Genomic DNA, 21,261 nt, shown 5'->3' with positions numbered 1-21,261 from the left:
TCTGCATGGAGCGCCGGGCAGCATTGCGTCCCAACAAAGCCCTCAAAGTCTCTGATGTTTGAAGTTAACATTAGGAGCTTGGGCTATTAGCATGCATGTGGAGACTGACTCTGTCAGTGTGACACTAGCCATTAGCTTGGAGACAAGTAATACCCAGATTGATCCCCATTTCACAGACAGACTGGCATTTTTAACATTGCTTTAACCTACACCCTGTGTACTTTCATTTAATGTACTTTCATCAAATGTGCTGTTTAAATAAAGTTTGATTTGACTTTCAGCTCAACACTACAGAGCTGCATCTCCTTGTCACACAGTAGGAATTTGTAACTATAAATTGGGAAATGCAAAACATAACAAACCTGCGCAATAATTTTGTTTGAAAAATTGTCTTTAATGGGCTGTCAATGACAAGTGGGTATTTTTAATACTGTGGCGTTGTTCCTTACGACGGCGTATTAGGGTTATAGTAAGTAAAGAAAATAAATAAATAAAGACAGAGCTGGGGGAAGGGGGTAATATTCTGAGAAAAAAAAACTCAGAATTTCCAAGATTAAAGTCATAAATTTACGAGAGAGAAAAAAAACAACACAAAAATTCTCTGAGATTAAAGTAGTAAATTTACGAGAAAAAAAACTCAGATGAGATTATATCAAAAAAAAAAACTCTGAGATTAGGTCCGCGGTGGCGTAGCGGTCTAAGCATCGGCTTGGTGTCGATGCAGTTGCCCACTGGGGACTGGGGTTCGCGCCCCGGTCTCGTCAGATCCGACTATGGCCGGACTCGATGAAGCAGCAATCATTGGCAACGCTGTCTTCGGGAGGGGGGCGGAGTCAGCTTGTGTTCGTCATGTGAATGCGTCTCTGTGTGTGTCGGAAAAACAGTGGTTCGGCTTGGATTCGCCTTGTCACGAAAGTGGGGAGGCGCTTTCCTTCGAGACTGCCGGCCGGAGAGATGCAGTTGGCGAACGCATGCAATACGAGGGTGGGTGTTTGAATTAAAATAGGGATCAATTGGCCACTAAATTGGGAGAAAAAAGGGAAAAATCAGAAATAAATTAAAAAAAAAAAAACTCTGAGATTAAAATCACAAATTTACGGGGAAAAAAACTCAGAAAATTGTTTTTTGTTTTTCTCTCAAAGAACCACATCGCTGCGATATCCTTGCATCTTTCCACTGCGTTGTAGTTCCTGATACACAAAAGCTATCACCTCATCCAAATCAGTATGTTGTTTTCTTCTGAACAGGCCCAGTTCACGGCAACGTCTCTTCATGGTCCGGATGTTTATGATAATATGATGATTCTGGGCTAAAATCACGAGTATTTCCTTATTGCTAAATCCGATTGCAAAGTATAATGTGATTAGGTCATCCACTGCAGGCATTATACACGGCAAGCGGCGGCATCTGGTTTGACGAGGTTGATCCACCCTCGCAAAGTAAAGCGATGTGGTACCTTGACAAAAAAAAATAAATATATATATATACACTACCGTTCAAAAGTTTGGGATCACCCAAACAATTTTGTGTTTTCCATGAAAAGTCACACTTATTCACCACCATATGTTGTGAAATGAATAGAAAATAGAGTCAAGACATTGACAAGGTTAGAAATAATGATTTGTATTTGAAATAAGATTTTTTTTACATCAAACTTTGCTTTCGTCAAAGAATCCTCCATTTGCAGCAATTACAGCATTGCAGACCTTTGGCATTCTAGCTGTTAATTTGTTGAGGTAATCTGGAGAAATTGCACCCCACGCTTCCAGAAGCAGCTCCCACAAGTTGGATTGGTTGGATGGGCACTTCTTTGAGCAGATTGAGTTTCTGGAGCATCACATTTGTGGGGTCAATTAAACGCTCAAAATGGCCAGAAAAAGAGAACTTTCATCTGAAACTCGACAGTCTATTCTTGTTCTTAGAAATGAAGGCTATTCCATGCGAGAAATTGCTAAGAAATTGAAGATTTCCTACACCGGTGTGTACTACTCCCTTCAGAGGACAGCACAAACAGGCTCTAACCAGAGTAGAAAAAGAAGTGGGAGGCCGCGTTGCACAACTGAGCAAGAAGATAAGTACATTAGAGTCTCTAGTTTGAGAAACAGACGCCTCACAGGTCCCCAACTGGCATCTTCATTAAATAGTACCTGTTAGAGCCTGTTTGTGCTGTCCTCTGAAGGGAGTAGTACACACCGGTGTAGGAAATCTTCAATTTCTTAGCAATTTCTCGCATGGAATAGCCTTCATTTCTAAGAACAAGAATAGACTGTCGAGTTTCAGATGAAAGTTCTCTTTTTCTGGCCATTTTGAGCGTTTAATTGACCCCACAAATGTGATGCTCCAGAAACTCAATCTGCTCAAAGAAGTGCCCATCCAACCAATCCAACTTGTGGGAGCTGCTTCTGGAAGCGTGGGGTGCAATTTCTCCAGATTACCTCAACAAATTAACAGCTAGAATGCCAAAGGTCTGCAATGCTGTAATTGCTGCAAATGGAGGATTCTTTAACGAAAGCAAAGTTTGATGTAAAAAAAATCTTATTTCAAATAAAAATCATTATTTCTAACCTTGTCAATGTCTTGACTCTATTTTCTATTCATTTCACAACATATGGTGGTGAATAAGTGTGACTTTTCATGGAAAACACGAAATTGTTTGGGTGATCCCAAACTTTTGAACGGTAGTGTATATATATATATTCCCGAGGGTTTTTTTTCTTCTCATAGATTTGTGGCTTTAATTTCAGAGAATTTCTTTTTTCTTTTTTTTTTTTTTACTTGCAAATGTATGCCTTAATAATCTCAGAGAATATCCAAGATTTTTTCTCATACATTTGTGGGGGGTTTTTCTCGTAAATTTACAATTTGATGTAAGAAAATATATACATTTTTTTTTTACCTACAATGTCCCTAACACACCATCGTACTTACATCACAGAGCTTACAATTTATGTTATTCAGAATGTTATTCAGAATTATGTTGTTTGGTTAAAAGCACATTTCAGTCTAAAACCAACCTTGGTTAGGCCATTTAATTGGTTTCTTACAGTTTCTGCCTCTCTTCTCTGCAGATCATTGGACCTGACCGGACCACTGTTGCTAGGCGGAGTTCCCAACCTGCCCGAGGACTTTCCAGTTAGGAACAGAGACTTTGTGGGCTGCATGAGAAACCTCACCATTGACAGCAAGCCCATTGACATGGCTAGCTTCATTGCTAACAATGGCACTATGCCAGGTTAGATATGCATGCTCCTTGCTTAACCAAAGCTATGCTAACTTCATAGATGTATGCTGCAGTACTGCAGATATTGCTGACATCATCGCTAAAGGTCAAATGTCACTAAAATCAGATATCCAAGATGTAAATAAAAAAAGATGCTTACTTTCTGAACAACATCCATGTATTAGCAAAATAACACAATGACTGTATGGCAGGTTTTTAAAGGACAAAAGGAACTTTTCTATCTGATTTTACGCTGATCAAATGTAACCGTAAAAATATTGGTGTGCTTTTGGTCGGTGGGTGGATGCCAAGGTTTTGCAAAGGCAGTGAGGGATTTTGTCAAACATGCAACTGGTTTTTAAACCACTGATTCTGCTTGCACCAAATAAGTTTGTATATGATGAAACATTTTTGCTGCCCAACTTCCTTCTGGAATTTCAATAATTACGATTTGCAATTTTTTTTGTTTGTCTCTAGGTGCACATTCACATGCATACGCAAATTCACGCGGCAATTTCTCTGCATCTGCTCAATTGAAATGACCATCACAGCGGGTTCTTTGGGTCAGGGTGTTGCCTTTAACAGGGTAATAATGTGTGATCACTGTTGTGCATTAACACCTACAAAATGTTTGTCGTCATCAGGTTGTCCTGCCAAGAAGAACTTCTGCATGAAGGACGTGTGTCAGAATGGAGGAGTGTGCCTCAACAAGTGGAACACATACAGTTGTGACTGCCCAACTGGCTACGGAGGCAAGAACTGTGAACAAGGTAAGTGTGTGTGTGTGTGTGTGTGTGTGTGTGTGTGTGTGTGCGTGTGCGTGTGTGTGTGCGTGTGTGTGTGTGTGTGCGTGCGCGCGCGCGCGCGCATGCATGTGCATGCACATGCGTTCTCAGGAAATGTGTTTGCTTTTGAGATCAAGCTTGATCAAACCGTCTCTCCTGACTCATGTGGCATTAGAGGAGGAGGAAGTCAAACTGACACTACTGCAGAGACAGAGAACATGGCCTCGGGCCTTCATTTAGCCACAGAGCCCAGGCTGTGACTAATTTATCAATCATCCACGTGTGATTAAAGGATTAAAGGGGGGGAAAAACACGTATACTGCAGGCATGCATGCTTACCTTCATGCACTCACATCCGGCACACTTATGAGAGTGAGTATATATCATGCATTCATAATGCACTTAATTATTACTTTCTGCTCTTCTTTGCTTCTGTTGTTCAAACCATACCTAACAGATGCCCCCCCCCCAGCTCTTGACACTATGACTCCTTTGCTGTATGCACTTGTCAGTAGACACATGTGACAGGCGGCTCATGTTACTGATCAGACTACTGTAAATTGAGTCACCAAGGAGCCCAGCAACAAACCGGTACACACCTACAGGCCTGTCTACAGTAAGCTGATCAATAGATAACGTCACTGCATAGAAATACTCCTTTACAGGGTGTCTGGGTAGCATGGCGGTCTATTCCGTTGCCTACCAACACGGGGATCGGCGGTTAGAATCCCCGTGTTACCGCCGGCTTGGTTGGGCGTTCCTACAGACACAATTGGCTGTGTCTGCGGGTGGGAAGCCGGATGTGGGTATATGTCCTGGTCGCTGCACTAGCCCCTCCTCTGGTCGTTCGGGGCGCCTGTTCAGGGGGGAGGGGGGGACTGGGGGGAAGAGCGTGATCCTCCCATGCGCTCCATGCCCCCTGGTGAAACTCCCACTGTCAGGTGAAAAGAAGCAGCTGGCGACTCCACATGTATCGGAGGAGGCATGTGGGACGGGACGGCTTGGATGAGTGGGGTAATTGGCTGGATACAATTGGGGAGAAAAAGAGGGGGAGGGAATCCAAAAAAAAGAAAAAAGTAGAGAGATAACAATGAAATAGACACAACGTGGTAGATGTAAATAAAAAGATGAATTTCGCAGCCTGGCAATCCAACCACTGACTTTTTTTTTCTCTCTAAGGTACAAAAGAAGATCCCTCTCCCTTATCTCTTCGCTGTGATTTACACAGCAACTTCTAATGTGTTTTGCGTACTTTTGTGTGCTGAAAGATGTACAGATAATTGTTGATAAATGGACAAAGGGAAGTTTTCACAGTCACCGGGTAGCAACTGTAGCTGTCAAACCTCATTCTGCTGCGCACATCCTTCGCCCGTGATTGATGGCCGTGCATGTCTTTTGTGAGTTACGAGCTGTGGTGCGTGTGTGTGTGTGTGTGTGTGTGTGTGTGTGTGTGTGTGTGTGTGTGTGTGTGTGTGTGTGTCTGTCCGACAGAAGTAATGATAGTTTTTTGTTCATGTACTCCCCCGGTTTTGCGGTTGGTATTTTGTAAGCCTCTTTGTGTGTGTGTGTGTGTGTGTGTGTGTGTGTGTGTGTGTGTTTGTGTGTGAGAAAGAAGTTTGGTGTATGCTTAGCTGTGTCTGAAATGGTTGGAATGACTCACATTCTGCTTGTTCAGTCTCGCACTGGGTGACTTCATGGCTAGGCTGCATAGCAATTTCATTGCGTGTGCACTTTTGTGTGTGTGTGTGTGTGTGTGTGTGTGTGTGTGTGTGTGTGTGTGTGTGTGTGTGTGTGTGTGTGTGTGTGTGTGTGTGTGTGTGAGCTTAGACAACGATGTTTGTATGGTGCATGCTCAGGTTTGTGTTTGTGTTTGCTTTTGTCTTGCATATGTTCATTCTTGTGGGTGCATACATGTACGTGTGTGTGAATGAATATGTATGCCGGCTGTTGCACAGAGCTTAATGGTCCCCTGCAAGTTTGTGGTTGCCTGTTTCATCACAGAAGTGCATGACAAACAGTTGCCATTCCCTGGCAAAGAAGCGGCATGGCTTGCCAGCAGCATTATTCTTTACACTCCGGCCATTCCACTGCTTTGAGTAACACCCGTTTGTCCTTTCCACTTAGTAAGAGGAGCGCTCTGATTTCCTTCTTCAGGATGAAATTCCAAACAATGTGTCAATGTGTGGATGGCGGGCCCTGCCCTCTCAATGTATGAGGTAGCCATGTAAACGATGCCAGCCCCCCTGATCCAATATCTGAGCTGGGCTCTGGATCACAGGACCCGGGAAGAGGTCTTGGCTCGTCCCTGGCTCACTGACACCTTTGGTTTAAGGCTGACATGCCTATCTGCCACACGAGAACCAAGACATTGGCTGTCGGGATTTTTTTTACACCGCTGTGATGTCCCGGACTGATCAGGTCCGACTTGGGCCTTAGAAGTTTCACTCTACGCCCGAAACCAATTTGGACCCGACTCACCCGGTTTGTGATGGGTTAGGCTCTTATTTTTCAGAATTCCTTCGGGCTTGTTGGGATCAAGTTATGGTTATGCATGTTTTTTTTTCCTCTCCAAGATATGAAACAACAGCCTATCAGTGGGAGAGATTCCACTACTACTACTACAACTACATACTACTACTGCTACTACTACTACTACTTTCAGCCGCTCCCGTTAGGGGTTGCCACTGCAGATCATCCATTTCCATCAGAGTTCCCCCCTTTTTTTTTCTCCCCAATAATATCTGGCCAATTACACCACTCTTCCAAGCCATCCTGGTTGCTGCTCCACCTCCTCTGCCGATCCAGGGAGGGCTGCAGACTACCACATGCCTCCTCCGATACATGTGGAGTCACCAGCCGCTTCTTTTCACCTGACAGTGAGGAGTTTCACCAGGGGAACGTACTGCATGGGAGGATCCCGCTATTTCCCCCAGTTCCCCCCCTGAACAGGCACCCCAATTGCCCAGAGGAGGCGCTATAGTGCAGTGACCAGGACACATACCCACATCTGGCTTCCCACCCGCAGACACAACCAATTGTGTCTGTAGAGGTGCCCGACCAAGCCGGAGCTAACACAGGGATTCGAACCGGCAATTCCCGTGTTGGTAGCCAACGGAATAGACCGCCACGCTATCCGGACGCCCCCAAATTATGGTTTTTGCTGAATACTGGTCTATGCAGGAAAAAGCCACTGCATGCTTCAGCGATGGCGGTAGCATGACGGTGAAAGGAATGAACTTCTGACCATACGTCTCCAGTCCAAATCCCTGGACCAGCTTGGCTTGTAAAAATCCGGGTGTGAGGCAAGGAGCTTAACCACTAAATGCTTCAGCAAACTTGTTCGATGTCCAACGGTGCAAGATTACAATAGTAGCTGGCAGAAGTCTGAACGCAACCCTTCCCTCATCCCACAGCAAGTCCTCCTGTGCGATCCTCCTCTCAACGACACTGGGACCGCACATCTATCAAACGTGTGTCGTTTGTGAGGCCGTCCTTGGTTATGTAATGTAAACTGCCATGCAGGGAGCCTCTTGTGCGGTGTTCCTGGTGGGCTGAAATCTTTGACCCTGATCAGAGCCTCACTGTGCCTCACTTCCACAAATAGCTTTTACCAAGCCACACGGACGATGCTTTAATCCAGCAAAGCTCCGCTAAAGAATGAGTCCACGGTGTGAAAAGGGCAAAGATTATTATTCGTGAACAGAATCCTGCTCGGTCTCTCGGCCACTCTTGGTTGCGAGGCGAGATTTAGAAAAGCTCAGCCAGGAATTTGCAAACTCCTCCAGAGTTGAGGGCCATCTGCTGTAGTTTAGTTACAGTTCAGCCTCCCACTTTGTTTGTGTCTGCAGCGCCTGTTTTTCCTCCTTTCCGTCGCTGATCAGAGATTAGCGTTGGACCGGTGCCATGCGCAGTGAAAGGCTTTTGGTTTTGCATAGTTAGAGAGGTCTTTTCTGTTTTAATGAACGAAACCACAACCGCTGCCAAAAAAGTCAGACTGTGTCCACCGTAGCCAGAGCAACAAACCAGTGTTTTGTATGATAATTACAATGTACAGTACAGTGTGTCTGTGTGTCTGTGTGTGTGTGTGTGTGTGTGTGTGTGTGTTTGCATGCATGTGTGCATGTTTGCAAGCAAGTGTGTGTGTGTGTGCGTGCATGTTTGCATGCATGCAGGTGTGTGTATGTGTGTGTGTGTGTGTGTGTGTGTGTGTGTGTGTGTGTGTGTGTGTGTGTGTGTACATCAGTATGTGCCCCAAGGACCCTCAGAGATATGGAGTTTACAGTGGATGACAGGAAATAGTTATTGTACATTGTGCTGAAAGATAGATACTCGTGTGTGTGTGTGTGTGTGTGTGTGTGTGTGTGTGTGTGTGTGTGTGTGTGTGTGTGTGTGTGTGTGTGCGCGTGGATGCACGTCTGTCTTTACGTGTGTCTCTTTGTGTTTGCCCTGAAGGGGTTGAGCGGCTGTAGAGTGCAGTGTGATGTATAATCCAGGAAGATCTCGCTCGATGTTTCTCTCTCTCTCTCTCTCTCTCTCTCTCTCTCTCTCTCTCTCTCTCTCTCTCTCTCTCTCTCTCTCTCTCTCTCTCTCTCTCTCTCTCTCTCTCTCTCTCTCTCTCTCTCTCTCTCTCTCTCTCTCTCTCTCTCTCTCTCTCTCTCTCTCTCTCTCTCTCTCTCTCTCTCTCTCTCCATACTCTCTCTCCTCCCTCCCGTCTGCTGAATGGATGCATAAGTGTCAGATCATTCAGTAGGTTGTCAGTCTGTCTTCTGGGCATGCATGTTTGCGTATGGATTACTGTCTAGCTGTCACAGCCCATCTGACAGTAATTATATATCGTGCCAGAAGTGTTAAGAGAATAAACAGATCACAGCCAATAATAAAAGCAACACTGTGAAAATGGCCCTGAGGATCAGACTCTTCCAGTATAGAAGCTAAAACATCACTATAAGGGCTTATACATACCGTTAAATACCATCACTTCTGTGTGAGAGATCTTTGACAGATCTGAGAATGTGGATCTGATATAGTTTTGGTGGAGGCGGAGGGTTAATACGTACTTTTCATTGAGGGGACATGCTTAGTTTACTTGAGTATTTTTATTGAGGCAAAAGAAAAGTTGTTTGAGACAGAGTAGATAACAAAAAGAAGAAAAGTGTTCTGATAGCGTTCAGTTGTAGGTCAGAGATGGTGACTTGACCACACGAGGTACCCAAACAGCATTAGAGCAAACATAAATGGATCAGCGACAGCTCAGATTTACTTTAACATGTACTTTAGACAGTTCGGTTTATTTTCTGACGGTAGAATCTTGCTCTAATTCTGTTTCCTGTCCTTTATACTGTTTTGTCCCTGTCCAGTGATGCCCTCCCCCCAGTTTTTTGATGGCCAGGCGCTGGTCTCATGGAGTGAGCTGGACGTGACCATCGCCGTGCCCTGGTACATAGGCTTCCTGTTCCGCACCCGGCAGCCTGCCGGTACCCTCATGCAGGCCAATGCGGGAAAATCATCAACCATCAACCTATTGGTGAGATGTGCAAATGTGGCAACTCATGCATGCACACGGAGGGAAACCTGATGCTGCACGTGTGCAAAATGCCCGTTCGCATATACAAATATATGAATTGTAGGTGTACACAAATGTGCAAACACTGCATGCAGACTCAACACTGCTCCGTTACCGACAAAATCATCATCATCTTCCAGGGTATGTTAACTTTTTGCTGGACTAAACACAGTGGTGAATGGATTCTGAATTTTACAAGAAAGTTTTTTTTTTTTTTTAATTCAACTTATTGCAGCTAAGAGTAGGAAAAGGGCGGCTGCAGACAATTTGCCTACACACCACGGTAACATGTACAAACCAAGTTCACCAAGATTTGGCTAGTGGTTTACCTCCGATTTGGTCGGCCATCCTTGCAGACACAGTTGGCCATGTCTGCAGGTGGGAAGCTGGATGTGGGTATGTGTCCTGGTAGCTGCACTAGCGCCTCCTCTGGTTGGGTCAGGGCGCCTGTTCGGGGGGGAGGAGGAACTGGGGGGAATAGCGTGATCTCCCACGCGCTACATCCCCCCTGGTGAGACTTCTCACTGTCGGGTGAAAAGAAGCGGGTGGCGACGCCACATGTATCGGAGGAGGCATGTGGTAGTCTGCAGACCTCGCCTAGATCGGCAGAGGGGGTGGAGCGGTGACCGGGGCGGCTAGGAAGAGTGGCGTAATTGGACAGATTCAGGTGGAAGGGGAAAAAAATGATTTGGCTAGTGGCTAGCATTAATTTCAAACTCTGGTCACATACTCAACAATCAGCTTCACACCGAGGCGTCTTATCGACTCTTCCCTCCCAGGTGAGCGAGCAGCAGGTCCGTATGGACGTGTTGCTGAAGAAGGAGCTGTTGGCGTCGCTGGCATTCCCCCAGGTCAGGGTCAACGATGGGGAGTGGCACCACCTACTGGTAGAGTTGAGCAGCGTTAAAGACGGCAAGGACATCAATACATGGTCACCCTGTCCCTTGACTACGGCATGTACGAGGTAAGAGATACGATGAATGCAAGCATGCCCAAAGTATACACAAACACAAGTACACATGAAATGCAGTAAACTTTGTAATTTTAAGCTCGGCTCAAAGCGCTGTCCTGACCCCCCAAACCCCGGAAAAGAGGTTTCTTTTCTTCAGACGGCTAAGTTAAGCTACATACAAGTTTGATAATGTAATGTGTGTGTGTGTGTGTGTGTGTGTGTGTGTGTGTGTGTGCGTGTGTGCGTGCGTGCAGTGCGTGCGTGCGTGCGTGCGTGTGTGTGTTTGAACAGAATTCAGTGGAGATTGGTAACGATCTTCCAGGTCTGAAACTAAGGACCCTTTACGTGGGCGGTTTACCTGGTGAGGGCAACCGTGTCAGGAGGGCTTCGCTGGCTGCATTCAGGTCAGTTTTTGTGTTTATTTTTGTACATGTTTGTTCATTTGCTCATCTCTGTTTGTTTTTTTTACCGACACTTTTAATTGGCGTATGTTCTGAAAACTGCTCATTCTTAACTTCGTCATGTACTGCTTTGTGACATTTTGTTGTTGTTCCTTCTTCTTCTACTCCTGAAGGCTAATGATTCTCATGTAATGTGTCAACCAAGCGAAGGTTTTGTCGTCTCATTGGTCACAATTTGTCGATTCAGTCAAAGTGCGAGACACTCTCGCAGGATGTAGCAGAAATGTGCTTCCTCCTCGTTTCATGTCGTGTTTCTTTTTCGCCTATCTTGCTTACGCATTGCTGTGCGTGGGTGTTTCAGGGTGTCCGTATGGGCGAGACGTCCACCAATGTGGCCAACGTGAACATGGCTCAGGGCTGGAAGATCCGTGTGGAGGCCGGCTGCGACCCGGCCGACCCTGCGACTCCAACATCTGCCCCGAAAACAGCCACTGCAGTGACGACTGGAGCACACACACTGCGTCTGCGACCCGGGTCAGAACATCACAGACCTGCACGTCACCATTTGTACACACACACACACACACCAGTTCAAAGTGTGTTTATTGTCCCTTACAGGGAAACTGGTTTGCAGCCAAGAACACAAAAACACGCAAAACACCAAAGTACTGATGCACAACAATAAACAGGATGTAGTGAGCAAAGAGATTTAAAGGAGTTCGGGGCGTCCGAGTGGCTTAGCGGTCTATTCCGTTGCTACCAACACTGTTTGAATCCCCGTGTTACTTACCTCCAGCTTGGTCAGGCATCGCTACAGACACAATTGGCCGTGTCTGCAGGTGGGAAGCCGGATGTGGGTATGTGTCTTGGTCACTGCAACTATTGCCTCCTCTGGTCGGCGGGGTGCCTGTTCGGGGGGGAGGGGGAACTGGGGGGAATAGCGTGATCCTCCCACGTGCTATTTCCCCCTGGTGAAACTCCTCGCTGTCAGGTGAAAAGAAGAGGCTGGTGACTCCACATGTATCAGAGGAGGCGTATGGTAGTCTGCAGCCCTCCCCGGATCGGCAGAGGGGTGGAGCAGTGACTGGGTTGGCTCAGAAGAGTGGGGTAATGGCCAAAAAATGCAATTGGGGTGGGAAAGGGGTTGGGGTGGGGGGGGGACAATAAAAAAAGACAAAAAAAATCAATAAAGGAGTTTATTCAGCATCAAGGTCAAAGTGCAGAAGTGAAGTATGCAGTCTGTGTAAATGAGCATTCTGCAAACTTTTACTCACTTGTATGCAAGACACAAACACACCTGTTTGTTCAAGCATATTTCTAACAAAAATAATCTACCCCCAAAACTGACCTCAGCCTCACTGAAGCCACAGGAACGACTCTTACTCAACGCTCAACTTTAACTTCTGTGTTCTACATATTGTGCAGTACTATGTATATATTCAAACTGAGATATGGCCTTAAAATAAGGTGGAGTCTAGATTCCAGTCTTTCTCTTCAAACCTGAACAATAAAGTCGTGAATTTTGTTTTGAATGTGTGTGTGTGTGTGTGCATGTGTGCTTTTCTGTCCTCCAGGCTACTTTGGTAAGGAGTGTGTGGACGCTTGTCAGCTTAACCCATGTGAGCATGTGTCCACCTGCGTCCGCAAAACCCAGCTCCTCTCACGGCTACACCTGTGAATGTGGGCAGAGCTACTATGGCCAGTATTGTGAAAACAAGTAAGTGTGTGTGTGTGTGTGTGTGTGTGTGTGAGAGTGAGTGAATGAGTGAGTGAATGAGTGAGTGTGTGTCTGAGCGAGTGAATGAGTGAGTGAGTGTGAGTGAGTGAGTGAGTGAGTGAATGAGTGAGTGAGTGTGTGAATGAGAGTGTGAATGATTGTGTGAGCGAGTGAGTGAGTGAGCAAGTGAGTGTGTGAGTGAGTGCGTGTGTGAGCGAACAAGTGAGTGAGTGAGTAAGTGAGTGAGTGTGTGTGTGTGTGTGTGTGTGTGTGTGTGTGTGTGTGTGTGTGTGTTTCGTGGCTCTTGGTCCACCACACTGTAAATAAATCATGTTCCATGCACACTCCAACGCGTTAATTAACCTCTGCTCCTCTCCTCCCTCTCAGCATCCCAGTTATGTCAAATTCCCACCTTCCTTACCTGAACTCTGGTTGAAACCCGACCAGCGGTAGTTGCCGTTTCAAACACGGAGATTAATACTCACAAACATGCATTTATATGATCTGACAGGAACTTGTTTCCTTGTAATAAAACCTTCTAGGCCAAATGTTAGCAATATTCTGGTTTTAACAGGGTGCAAACGCGGAACAGTATGTTAGCTTACCCGACGCCTGGCTAACCGGTCCCATATGTGTCTGAACCCAAAGTTTGGATGGGCATCTAGAGTTTGGGCACTCAAACGTGAAATCAATTATCCTAAAGGAGTCTTGGACTCATTTTTAGTGGTGTCCCTGCATGACAAGATTAACCATAATGTTTTCATCAGGGCAAGTTCCAGAGGAAGTGGATAGGTTCACATTTGGTTTAAAAATGTTTGAGTCTCTACTGCAGAGGCTGTTTATCATCACACATCCATAAGCTGACCCCAGATCCGCTTCTGATCAGAAATGCATTGCATCTCCATCTTCATGCATGTCTGCATGTTCATGTCTGTTGGCGTGGCATATATATACATATATGCAGCACGGTGCACGCAGTGGTTAGCACGGTCGCCTCACAGCAAGAAGGTCCTGGGTTTGAACCTCGGGATTATGCAACCTTGGGGGTCGTCCCAGGTCGTTCTCTGTGTGGAGTTTGCATGTTCTCCCCGTGTCTGCGTGGGTTTCCTCAGGGGCTCCGGTTTCCTCCCACAGTCCAAAGACATGTAGGTCAGGTGAATCAGCCATAATAACTTGTCCCTAGGTTTGAATGTGTGTGTGTGGGCCCTGTGATGGACTGGCGGCCTGTCCAGGGTGTTTCCCAGCCTGCTGCCCAATGACTGCTGGGATAGGCCTCCAGCATCCCGTGACCTGAATTTGGTTAAGCAGCTTGGATAATGGATGATGGATATATGTGTATGTGTGTGTGTGTGTGTGTGTGTGTGTGTGTATATATATATATATACATATATACACACACACACACACACACACAAACACACGCATATGTGTATATGTGTATATATGAAATGGTGTGAAGTTTGTGTGTATGTGTGTGCGGGTGGGTGGGGGTGTTATAGATGTGTGTGAACATATTTTGTATCAGAGCTCTTGATATCCAGATGCAAAAAAGGGTGCTTTTAACATCTGGGATTTGGGTGAAATGTCCTAGCAGAGGTGTGGACTTTACCTCCAGCCATGAGAGAGCCTGGTAATCTCTGCTACATTAGGGGATCTTACCAGGTTTTTGTGCAGCTGCCAGCGGTTGGCCGCCCACAGTCCCTGGGAGCTGCTTTATTGGTCTGTAATCTGAGCATGATAATGTTTGTTTGTGTGATGGAGGGAGCGTGAGGGAGCTGCATAGAAGAATAACGGGGAGAGAGAGGGAAGGTAAGGTCACTTACCAAGATGTAGAACCCGGACAAATCCAGATGAAACTTGAATGGCCATAGTGGGAAGATGGGTTATCGTAGTAGCGACATGTCATGTGTAGCTGAAGCTGATAGTAATACCAAATGGTCTCTGAAAAACTGTGACAAAAAAAAAAACTTGCCATCAAAAAACAGGCATCATCACACAGATCATGTGCCCCTTGTGATCTACTAATGTACCTACAGCTTGTCTGGACACACACACTCCATTCCCTCCCTCCCTCCCTCTCTCCTCTCTCTTTCTCTTTCTCTCTCCACCAAGGCCCAACACACACACACACTCAAACTCTCTCTCTCTCTCGCTCTCTCTCTCTCTCTCTCTCTCTCTCTCTCTCTCTCTCTCTCTCTCTCTCTCTCTCTCTCTCTCTCTCTCTCTCTCTCTCTCTCTCTCTCTCACTAACTCTCTGTCGCTCTCTGTCTGTCTGTCTGTCTGTCTGTCTGTCTGTCTGTCTGTCTGTCTGTCTCTCCCTTCCTCTCTTTCTGTCTGTCTATCTGTCTCTCTCTGTCCGTCTCTGTCTCTGTCTCTCTCTTTTTTGTCTCTTTTCTCAGTATTACCTTTTGCTATCACTTATCACACTCTTGCTTGACTGAATTCAGACACACACATGCACACACACACACACACACACACATACACGTTAAGATGTGATCTGCTGTAATTTGTTAAGTTACCTGACCGGCTCGGTCCTCCTGAACCCTGACCCTTATGATCTGCATCATTTCCTGTCTGAGGCAGGATGTGGGATTCCCCCGCCATGCCTGACTGATTCTCCATAGGTGTTTAGTCTCCACTGCCCTCCTACTTTAACTGGGCGTTGTGTGTTGTGTGTGTGTGTGTGTGTGTGTGGTGTGTGTGTGTGTGTCCAAGGGAGAGAGAGTGCATGCATGTGCGTCACACACAGCACGCTTGCGGTTGACTGCGTTCTGCCCCTATCAGATCATATCACAAAGTTAAGAGATCACATCTCTTGAGAGAGTTGAAGACCGTGTGTGTGTGTGTGTGTGTGCGCGTGTGTGTGTGTGTGTGTGTGCGTGCATGCATGTATATGTGTGTGTGTAGAATGAATAAGCAAGTCACACTTGAGTCAGTCTGCCTCAGACTTGCAGAGGAAGTTTATTCTAGATAGATCCCCATCAGACTATCAGCTGAGAGATTTCCTTTTGGTGATGTGCTATCAAGCCAGCAGCATGCCAAAACTGACGAGCCATGACTAATGACTTCGGAGATCTACCTGAGGAAAACTGCTTGAGAAAGGATGATTCAGATAATTTGTAGTGTGACTGACAGTCAGATGTTTAGTGGTGCTTATTGTCTCCATGTTGACGTTGAGAATAACAGGGAAAGTTTCTCTCCTGTAAAAGTTCTGTCTTCCACCTCACTGGGCAGAGTTTGGGGTTCGAAAATGGAGGAAAAACACTGAACTCAGCATGTTGCAGAGCGTCACCAGTGCTGATCTTTCATAGTCACGTTTCAGATGAATATGATCGTTATCACTGTCACTTTCAGAAAATCCAAGTAGATTTCTGGGGTTATTGATTCTGAAATTACCTGTACAGGAGATGATTTGTGGTGTGGTGTGGTGTGTGCGGTCTGCCCTTCATCGCGTGTCATTTTCACGTTGTGGTCTCAGGGTGGAGAAGCCGTGTCCCAGGGGCTGGTGGGGGACTCCTATGTGTGGCCCCTGTAACTGTGACGTCAGCAGAGGATTTCACCCCGACTGCAACAAGACCACAGGAGAGTGTCGCTGCAAGGTAAAAAAAAAAGTTGATCCCTTGAGCGATGGTGTAAGTCTTTTGGTTCTTTTTCCTCTTTACTAAGGAACGGTAGGCAGCCACTTCGCTTTTTATGTTGTTTTTGGCCCTTTTTCAGCTAGAGAGCATGGGGGGAAGTGGAGATGGAGCTAGAGGTCAATAAGCTCTGGCAGGCTGTTTCATGCTAGATCACTGAGAGAATTCAGCCTTCTCTCTGCACTCGAGTTAATGTGCTTTACTGATGGTTTATCAGTCTCAACTTAATTTTTATGCCTTTATGTGACCTGCATCAAATGCAGCAATCAGTGAGAAGATTAGACATTACTGTGTAACGACTCCAAAGGCTTGTCTCTGGGTCGGATTTCCTGCGAAGTCTGACGAAATGATGATGTACAGCACAGAAACGGGATACATAACAATCAGAGATACATTGCCTCATTGCATATATCGTACAACACCTTTTTCTTCTTTCTAAAACACTTCTCACCTCTTCTCTTCAAAGCAATGCATGAGCTTCCAGAGAGTGAATGTAGATCTTTGAGACAAGGGGCAGCGCTTATGGGAAATGAGGTCATTCCCCTGCTTTTGCTTCTACACTACCACTTTTGTCCTCAAGGGGCATCCAAATTCAACACGAATACAAAACGCTTAGTTGCAGCTTTAACATCAGTTTGATATGGAGAAGTAGCTTGGCTGAAAAATAGACAGTGTGAAAGACACTGACATCGGCATGCTTCCTGTTAGATGGGATAGATGGATGATTAAAAAGGGAACTTTTTTCCCTCCTGATTCTCACTTTCTTGCTGCATTTAGTTGCACTATGCTGCTGTCGCAATCTCTCCTCCCATCCCTCTCTATCTCTTTCCTCTTTTCAAATTTCTACTCAACGTCCTTCTTATTTTGCTCTCTCCTCCCCTCTCCCTGCAGGATAACTATTACCGTCCAGAGGGGAGGACACCTGCTACCCTGCGAGTGTTTCCACGTGGGCTCGAGTTTCGAACCTGCAACCCTCACACCGGCCAGTGCCCCTGCAAGTGCGGGGTCATAGGTCGCCAGTGTAACCGTGTGACAACCCCTTCGCTGAAGTCACCGCCACTGGCTGTGAAGGTACACGAATTTATGGATAAACAGGTATTCTCTGTGGAACACACGGTGCCAACGTTGTGAGACAGGATGGATCCATCTCGACTTGTCTTCATAATAGAATGGCTTTATTACTGCAGCGAAGAGAGAGGAACACAGGTTGAACAAAGAGTGAAAAGGCTAATGAGGGACATGATGATGAACATACGGAGAGCAGAAATAAGAAGCAAACTGGCACAGATACTCACATACTCACTGGTTATGATGTGATTCAAGTTAAATATGTCTTCAATAATCCAGTCCTGTGCAACTGCGAATTTCTCATGTAGCAAAGACTAGATGGGCTAGTTCTTTTTTTTTTAAGAAATATTAAGAATTTGAATAAAATCGTGAGTTTAAATGATCACTGACATAAAAGTGAAAGTGGTATTTTAAGTGCACTTTACCCTATGTAGTGAGCTATCAGTCAATCAAACACACACACACACACACGCACACACACACACACACACATATATATATATATATATATTATATATATATATTATATATATATAAAACTTCATTAAATGAAACACTCAATGGTGGGGAAAGTGCTCAACAAGTGGATTATTTTGCTCCTTGTTTGTTCAGCACTTTCCCCACCATTGAGTGTTTCATTAAACGAAGTTTTATACATATATATCGTACATAAAGTGCAATGCATCACTTAACGTTATGTCAAAGTGCAGATAGGCAGTGATAAAGGAAGAAAACAGAGTCAAAACATAGGATAAAGGGAATGGGATAAAGAGTTAATAGAAATGAAGAAGAGTAGATAAAATATAATAAGTAGAGTTAAGAATATCATCAGATCTTTACCTGCATTTATCTATGTGTAGTATCTACATTTTTGGTGTTGTTATAAAACTCTTTTATTCTCATAACAGATGAAATGCATTTTAGTACCAAACTTTCCAGTTTGCTGGAAGAGTCACTGTTAGTGCATACATTCACAGGCTGGTTGAGCTTTCTGATAAAATGTTCCGGTTCACCCTAGCGGTTGGATCAATAGAGGAATTGTCACAAGGGGACAAACGATGTCGCTCACATCTGCTGGTGTAGCGGTTGAGCTAACTTCACGTCTTTGTCGCCGTCCTGTCAAGCAGAAGAGGCAAGTCTGGCTAGCAGGCTAACTTGGCATTCGGACTGCACACAAACAATACAGTACTGATGAATTGAAAGACCGGGAAGACTGAAAACACAAAGTGCCGAAAAGAATGTCCTTCTGCTTACTGTTTGTTGACTCAACATGAACACTTAAGAGCGAGACGTGTTCAGACTTTCTATTGATGGAGGACCCATGCGCTTGTTTGCAGTGCGGTGCTGCAAAAAGTGGTTCGAGCCTCTATTTCCAATAAGCGGTTTCAGTCTCATATCCATTGACCAAGGTTTTAAGTCAATTTAAGAACGTTTAAGGGCATTTCCTGGCGTTTTAAAGGTTTGCAGATGAATGACAATAGCTGAAAAAGTCTCAGATTTTATGTGCAAGGCAAAACCTTCCCGAATTGGTGTGAATGTACTTCATTTTTTTGCAACCAAACGGTTTTTTTTCCCAAGGAAAGGGGTAAGGAATTAGGGAAGAGTGCTCAGGAGGGAGGAAGGTTGGGAGGACGACAGAGCGTAGATGAGGTGAAGTTGTTTGTGTTGAAGAAGGAACCGGGTCTATGTCTTAAGTGTGTGGGCTCATCTGCAGTGTTGCACCAAGACATACACGCCTATTGCAGGCCTCATACCTGTTTGTCAGCTCTGTACCCGAACACAGGCTCGCGGCTGTTGAGTCAACTTCTCGGAGAGACACACACGATAACCGTGCGGTTTAGTGTCAGTGGCATCTTCAAAGACCTCAAACTGCCTTGGGGTTTACTGGGAAAGGTCCTCAAGAGACTTAGACGCACGATGAAAGATGGAAACATATCCATGCTAAAACAGAAGCTACATCTAGATTGCAACCCCCCTCTCAAATTGACGGTTTTTATTTATTTAATGGAAGTTATGATGTTAGATGCAGATATATGGCTGATATATATTGGTAGCACGGTGGTGCAGTGGTTAGCGCTGTCGCCTCACAGCAAGAAGGTCACATTTATCGACAGGTGAAACTACCCTGGTTCTCTGTACAGCTACCTCTAAGCCACGAGAATCACCAAATGCAGTCGAGCGCCACTTTCTCTGACTTTGTTGATATTCTAAACCTAATTTCAGACCAACGTCCCTCACTGCCTCCTGTGTCCTCTCCTTTGCAGTGGTTTACGAGGGTTGCCCGAAAGCATTTGATGCGGGCATCTGGTGGCCGAAGACAAAGTTTGGACGCCCTGCTGCCATGAACTGCCCCAAAGGATCCATCGGTACGTACCCCGCCGCCACGCCGATGACAACAAACACAAGACGTTGAAGACTTGTATAGTTAGTTACAAGTCCTTCATACGCAGTCAAAATACCATCTGCTTTTGCCCAGCCACGCAGATCAGATGCCTGAAAGGACTTTTTTAAACCTTAAGTGGTAGCCACCAGCTGTGGTTAGAGTGGTAAGCTCCGGTTAAGTTATTTAAGTCATCTTCTTTAGTCCAATTCCAGGGTAAATGACAGCGTGCATAAAAACAGAAAAATGTTTGTCTGACGAAGAACACAAAAAAAACCATAAAAACATTTAATAGCCCAAAAATATGTGATTTGACCCCTTCATGCTGTGTCAGTAGGGGGGCTATTCAGCCAGTTGAGCCATGGTTCTCTCTCTCGCTCTCTCTCGTGCGCTCTCGCTCGCGCCCCCCCCCCCCCAGCTCAAAGATACCACACAATAATAAGGCTCTCTGCTCTCTGGTTGGCTCCGAGGTTCTGTAGGGACTTGTTACACTGCTCAAAAAAATAAAGGGAACACATAAGCAATGCAATGTAGCTCCAAGTCAATCACACTTTTGAGATATCAACCTGTCCAGTTAGGAAGCAACACTGATTTGTGAATCAATTTCACCTTTGGTAAATTGTCTAATTTCCACCAGGTGGAAATTAGACAATTTGCAAGACAACCCCTATAAAAGGAATGGATTTGCAGGTGGTGGCCACAGACCATTTGCCTGTCCTCATCTTTTCTGGCCGATCTTTGGTTAGTTTTTAATTTTGCTAGTGCCCTCACCACTAGAGGTGGCATGAGGCGGTATCTGCAACCTACAGAAGTTGCTCAGGTAGTGCAGCTCATCCAGGATGGCACATCAATGTGTGCTGTAGCAAGAAGATTTGATGTGTCTCCCAGCACAGTGTCCAGAGCATGGAGGAGGTACCAGGAGACAGGCCAGTACACCAGGAGACGTGGAGGGGGCCGCAGGAGGACAACAACCCCGCAGCAGGACCGCTATCTGGTCCTTTGTGCAAGGAGGAACAGGAGGAGCACTGCCGGAGCCCTACAAAACGACCTTCAACAGGCCACTAATGTGCAGGTTTCTGCTCAAACAGTGAGAAACAGAATGCATGAGGATGGTATGAGGGCCCGACGTCCACAATTGGGGCCTGTGCTCACAGCCCAACACCGTGCAGCCCGATTGACCTTTGCCAGAGAACATCTTGGTTGGCAGATTCGCCATTGGCGCCCTGTGCTCTTCACAGATGAGAGCAGGTTCACACTGAACACATGTGACAGACGTGAGAGAGTCTGGAGACGCTGTGGAGAACGTTCTGCTGCCTGCAACATCCTCCAGCATGACCGGTTTGGCGGTGGGTCAGTGATGGTCTGGGGAGGCATATCCTTGGAGGGCCGCACAGACCTCTACGTGCTAGCCAGAGGTACCATGACTGCCATTAGGTACCGGGATGAGATCCTGAGACCCATTGTCAGACCATATGCTGGTGCAGTGGGCCCTGGGTTCCTGCTCATGCATGACAATGCTCTTCCTCATGTGGCCAGA

At 45.7% G+C, this 21,261-nt stretch overlaps 1 protein-coding gene across 1 annotated transcript in view; it reads left to right on the top strand.

The window, feature by feature from the left end:
- celsr1a (cadherin EGF LAG seven-pass G-type receptor 1a) overlaps window positions 1-21,261 on the top strand; it is a 149,381-nt gene that overhangs the window by 93,650 nt on the left and 34,470 nt on the right. Inside the window, 16 exon segments of the mRNA XM_056276325.1 lie at window positions 3,069-3,232; window positions 3,865-3,990; window positions 9,363-9,529; window positions 10,348-10,489; window positions 10,492-10,532; window positions 10,812-10,896; window positions 10,899-10,924; window positions 11,283-11,373; window positions 11,376-11,435; window positions 11,438-11,455; window positions 12,496-12,566; window positions 12,568-12,638; window positions 16,120-16,240; window positions 17,168-17,300; window positions 17,303-17,347; window positions 19,609-19,710. Coding sequence (XP_056132300.1) covers window positions 3,069-3,232; window positions 3,865-3,990; window positions 9,363-9,529; window positions 10,348-10,489; window positions 10,492-10,532; window positions 10,812-10,896; window positions 10,899-10,924; window positions 11,283-11,373; window positions 11,376-11,435; window positions 11,438-11,455; window positions 12,496-12,566; window positions 12,568-12,638; window positions 16,120-16,240; window positions 17,168-17,300; window positions 17,303-17,347; window positions 19,609-19,710 — 1,463 coding nt within the window.

The sequence above is a fragment of the Lampris incognitus genome, chromosome 3 (assembly GCF_029633865.1).
Source record: "Lampris incognitus isolate fLamInc1 chromosome 3, fLamInc1.hap2, whole genome shotgun sequence".
Lineage (NCBI taxonomy): Eukaryota > Metazoa > Chordata > Actinopteri > Lampriformes > Lampridae > Lampris > Lampris incognitus.
This window is presented reverse-complemented; position numbering and strand designations above follow the sequence as displayed.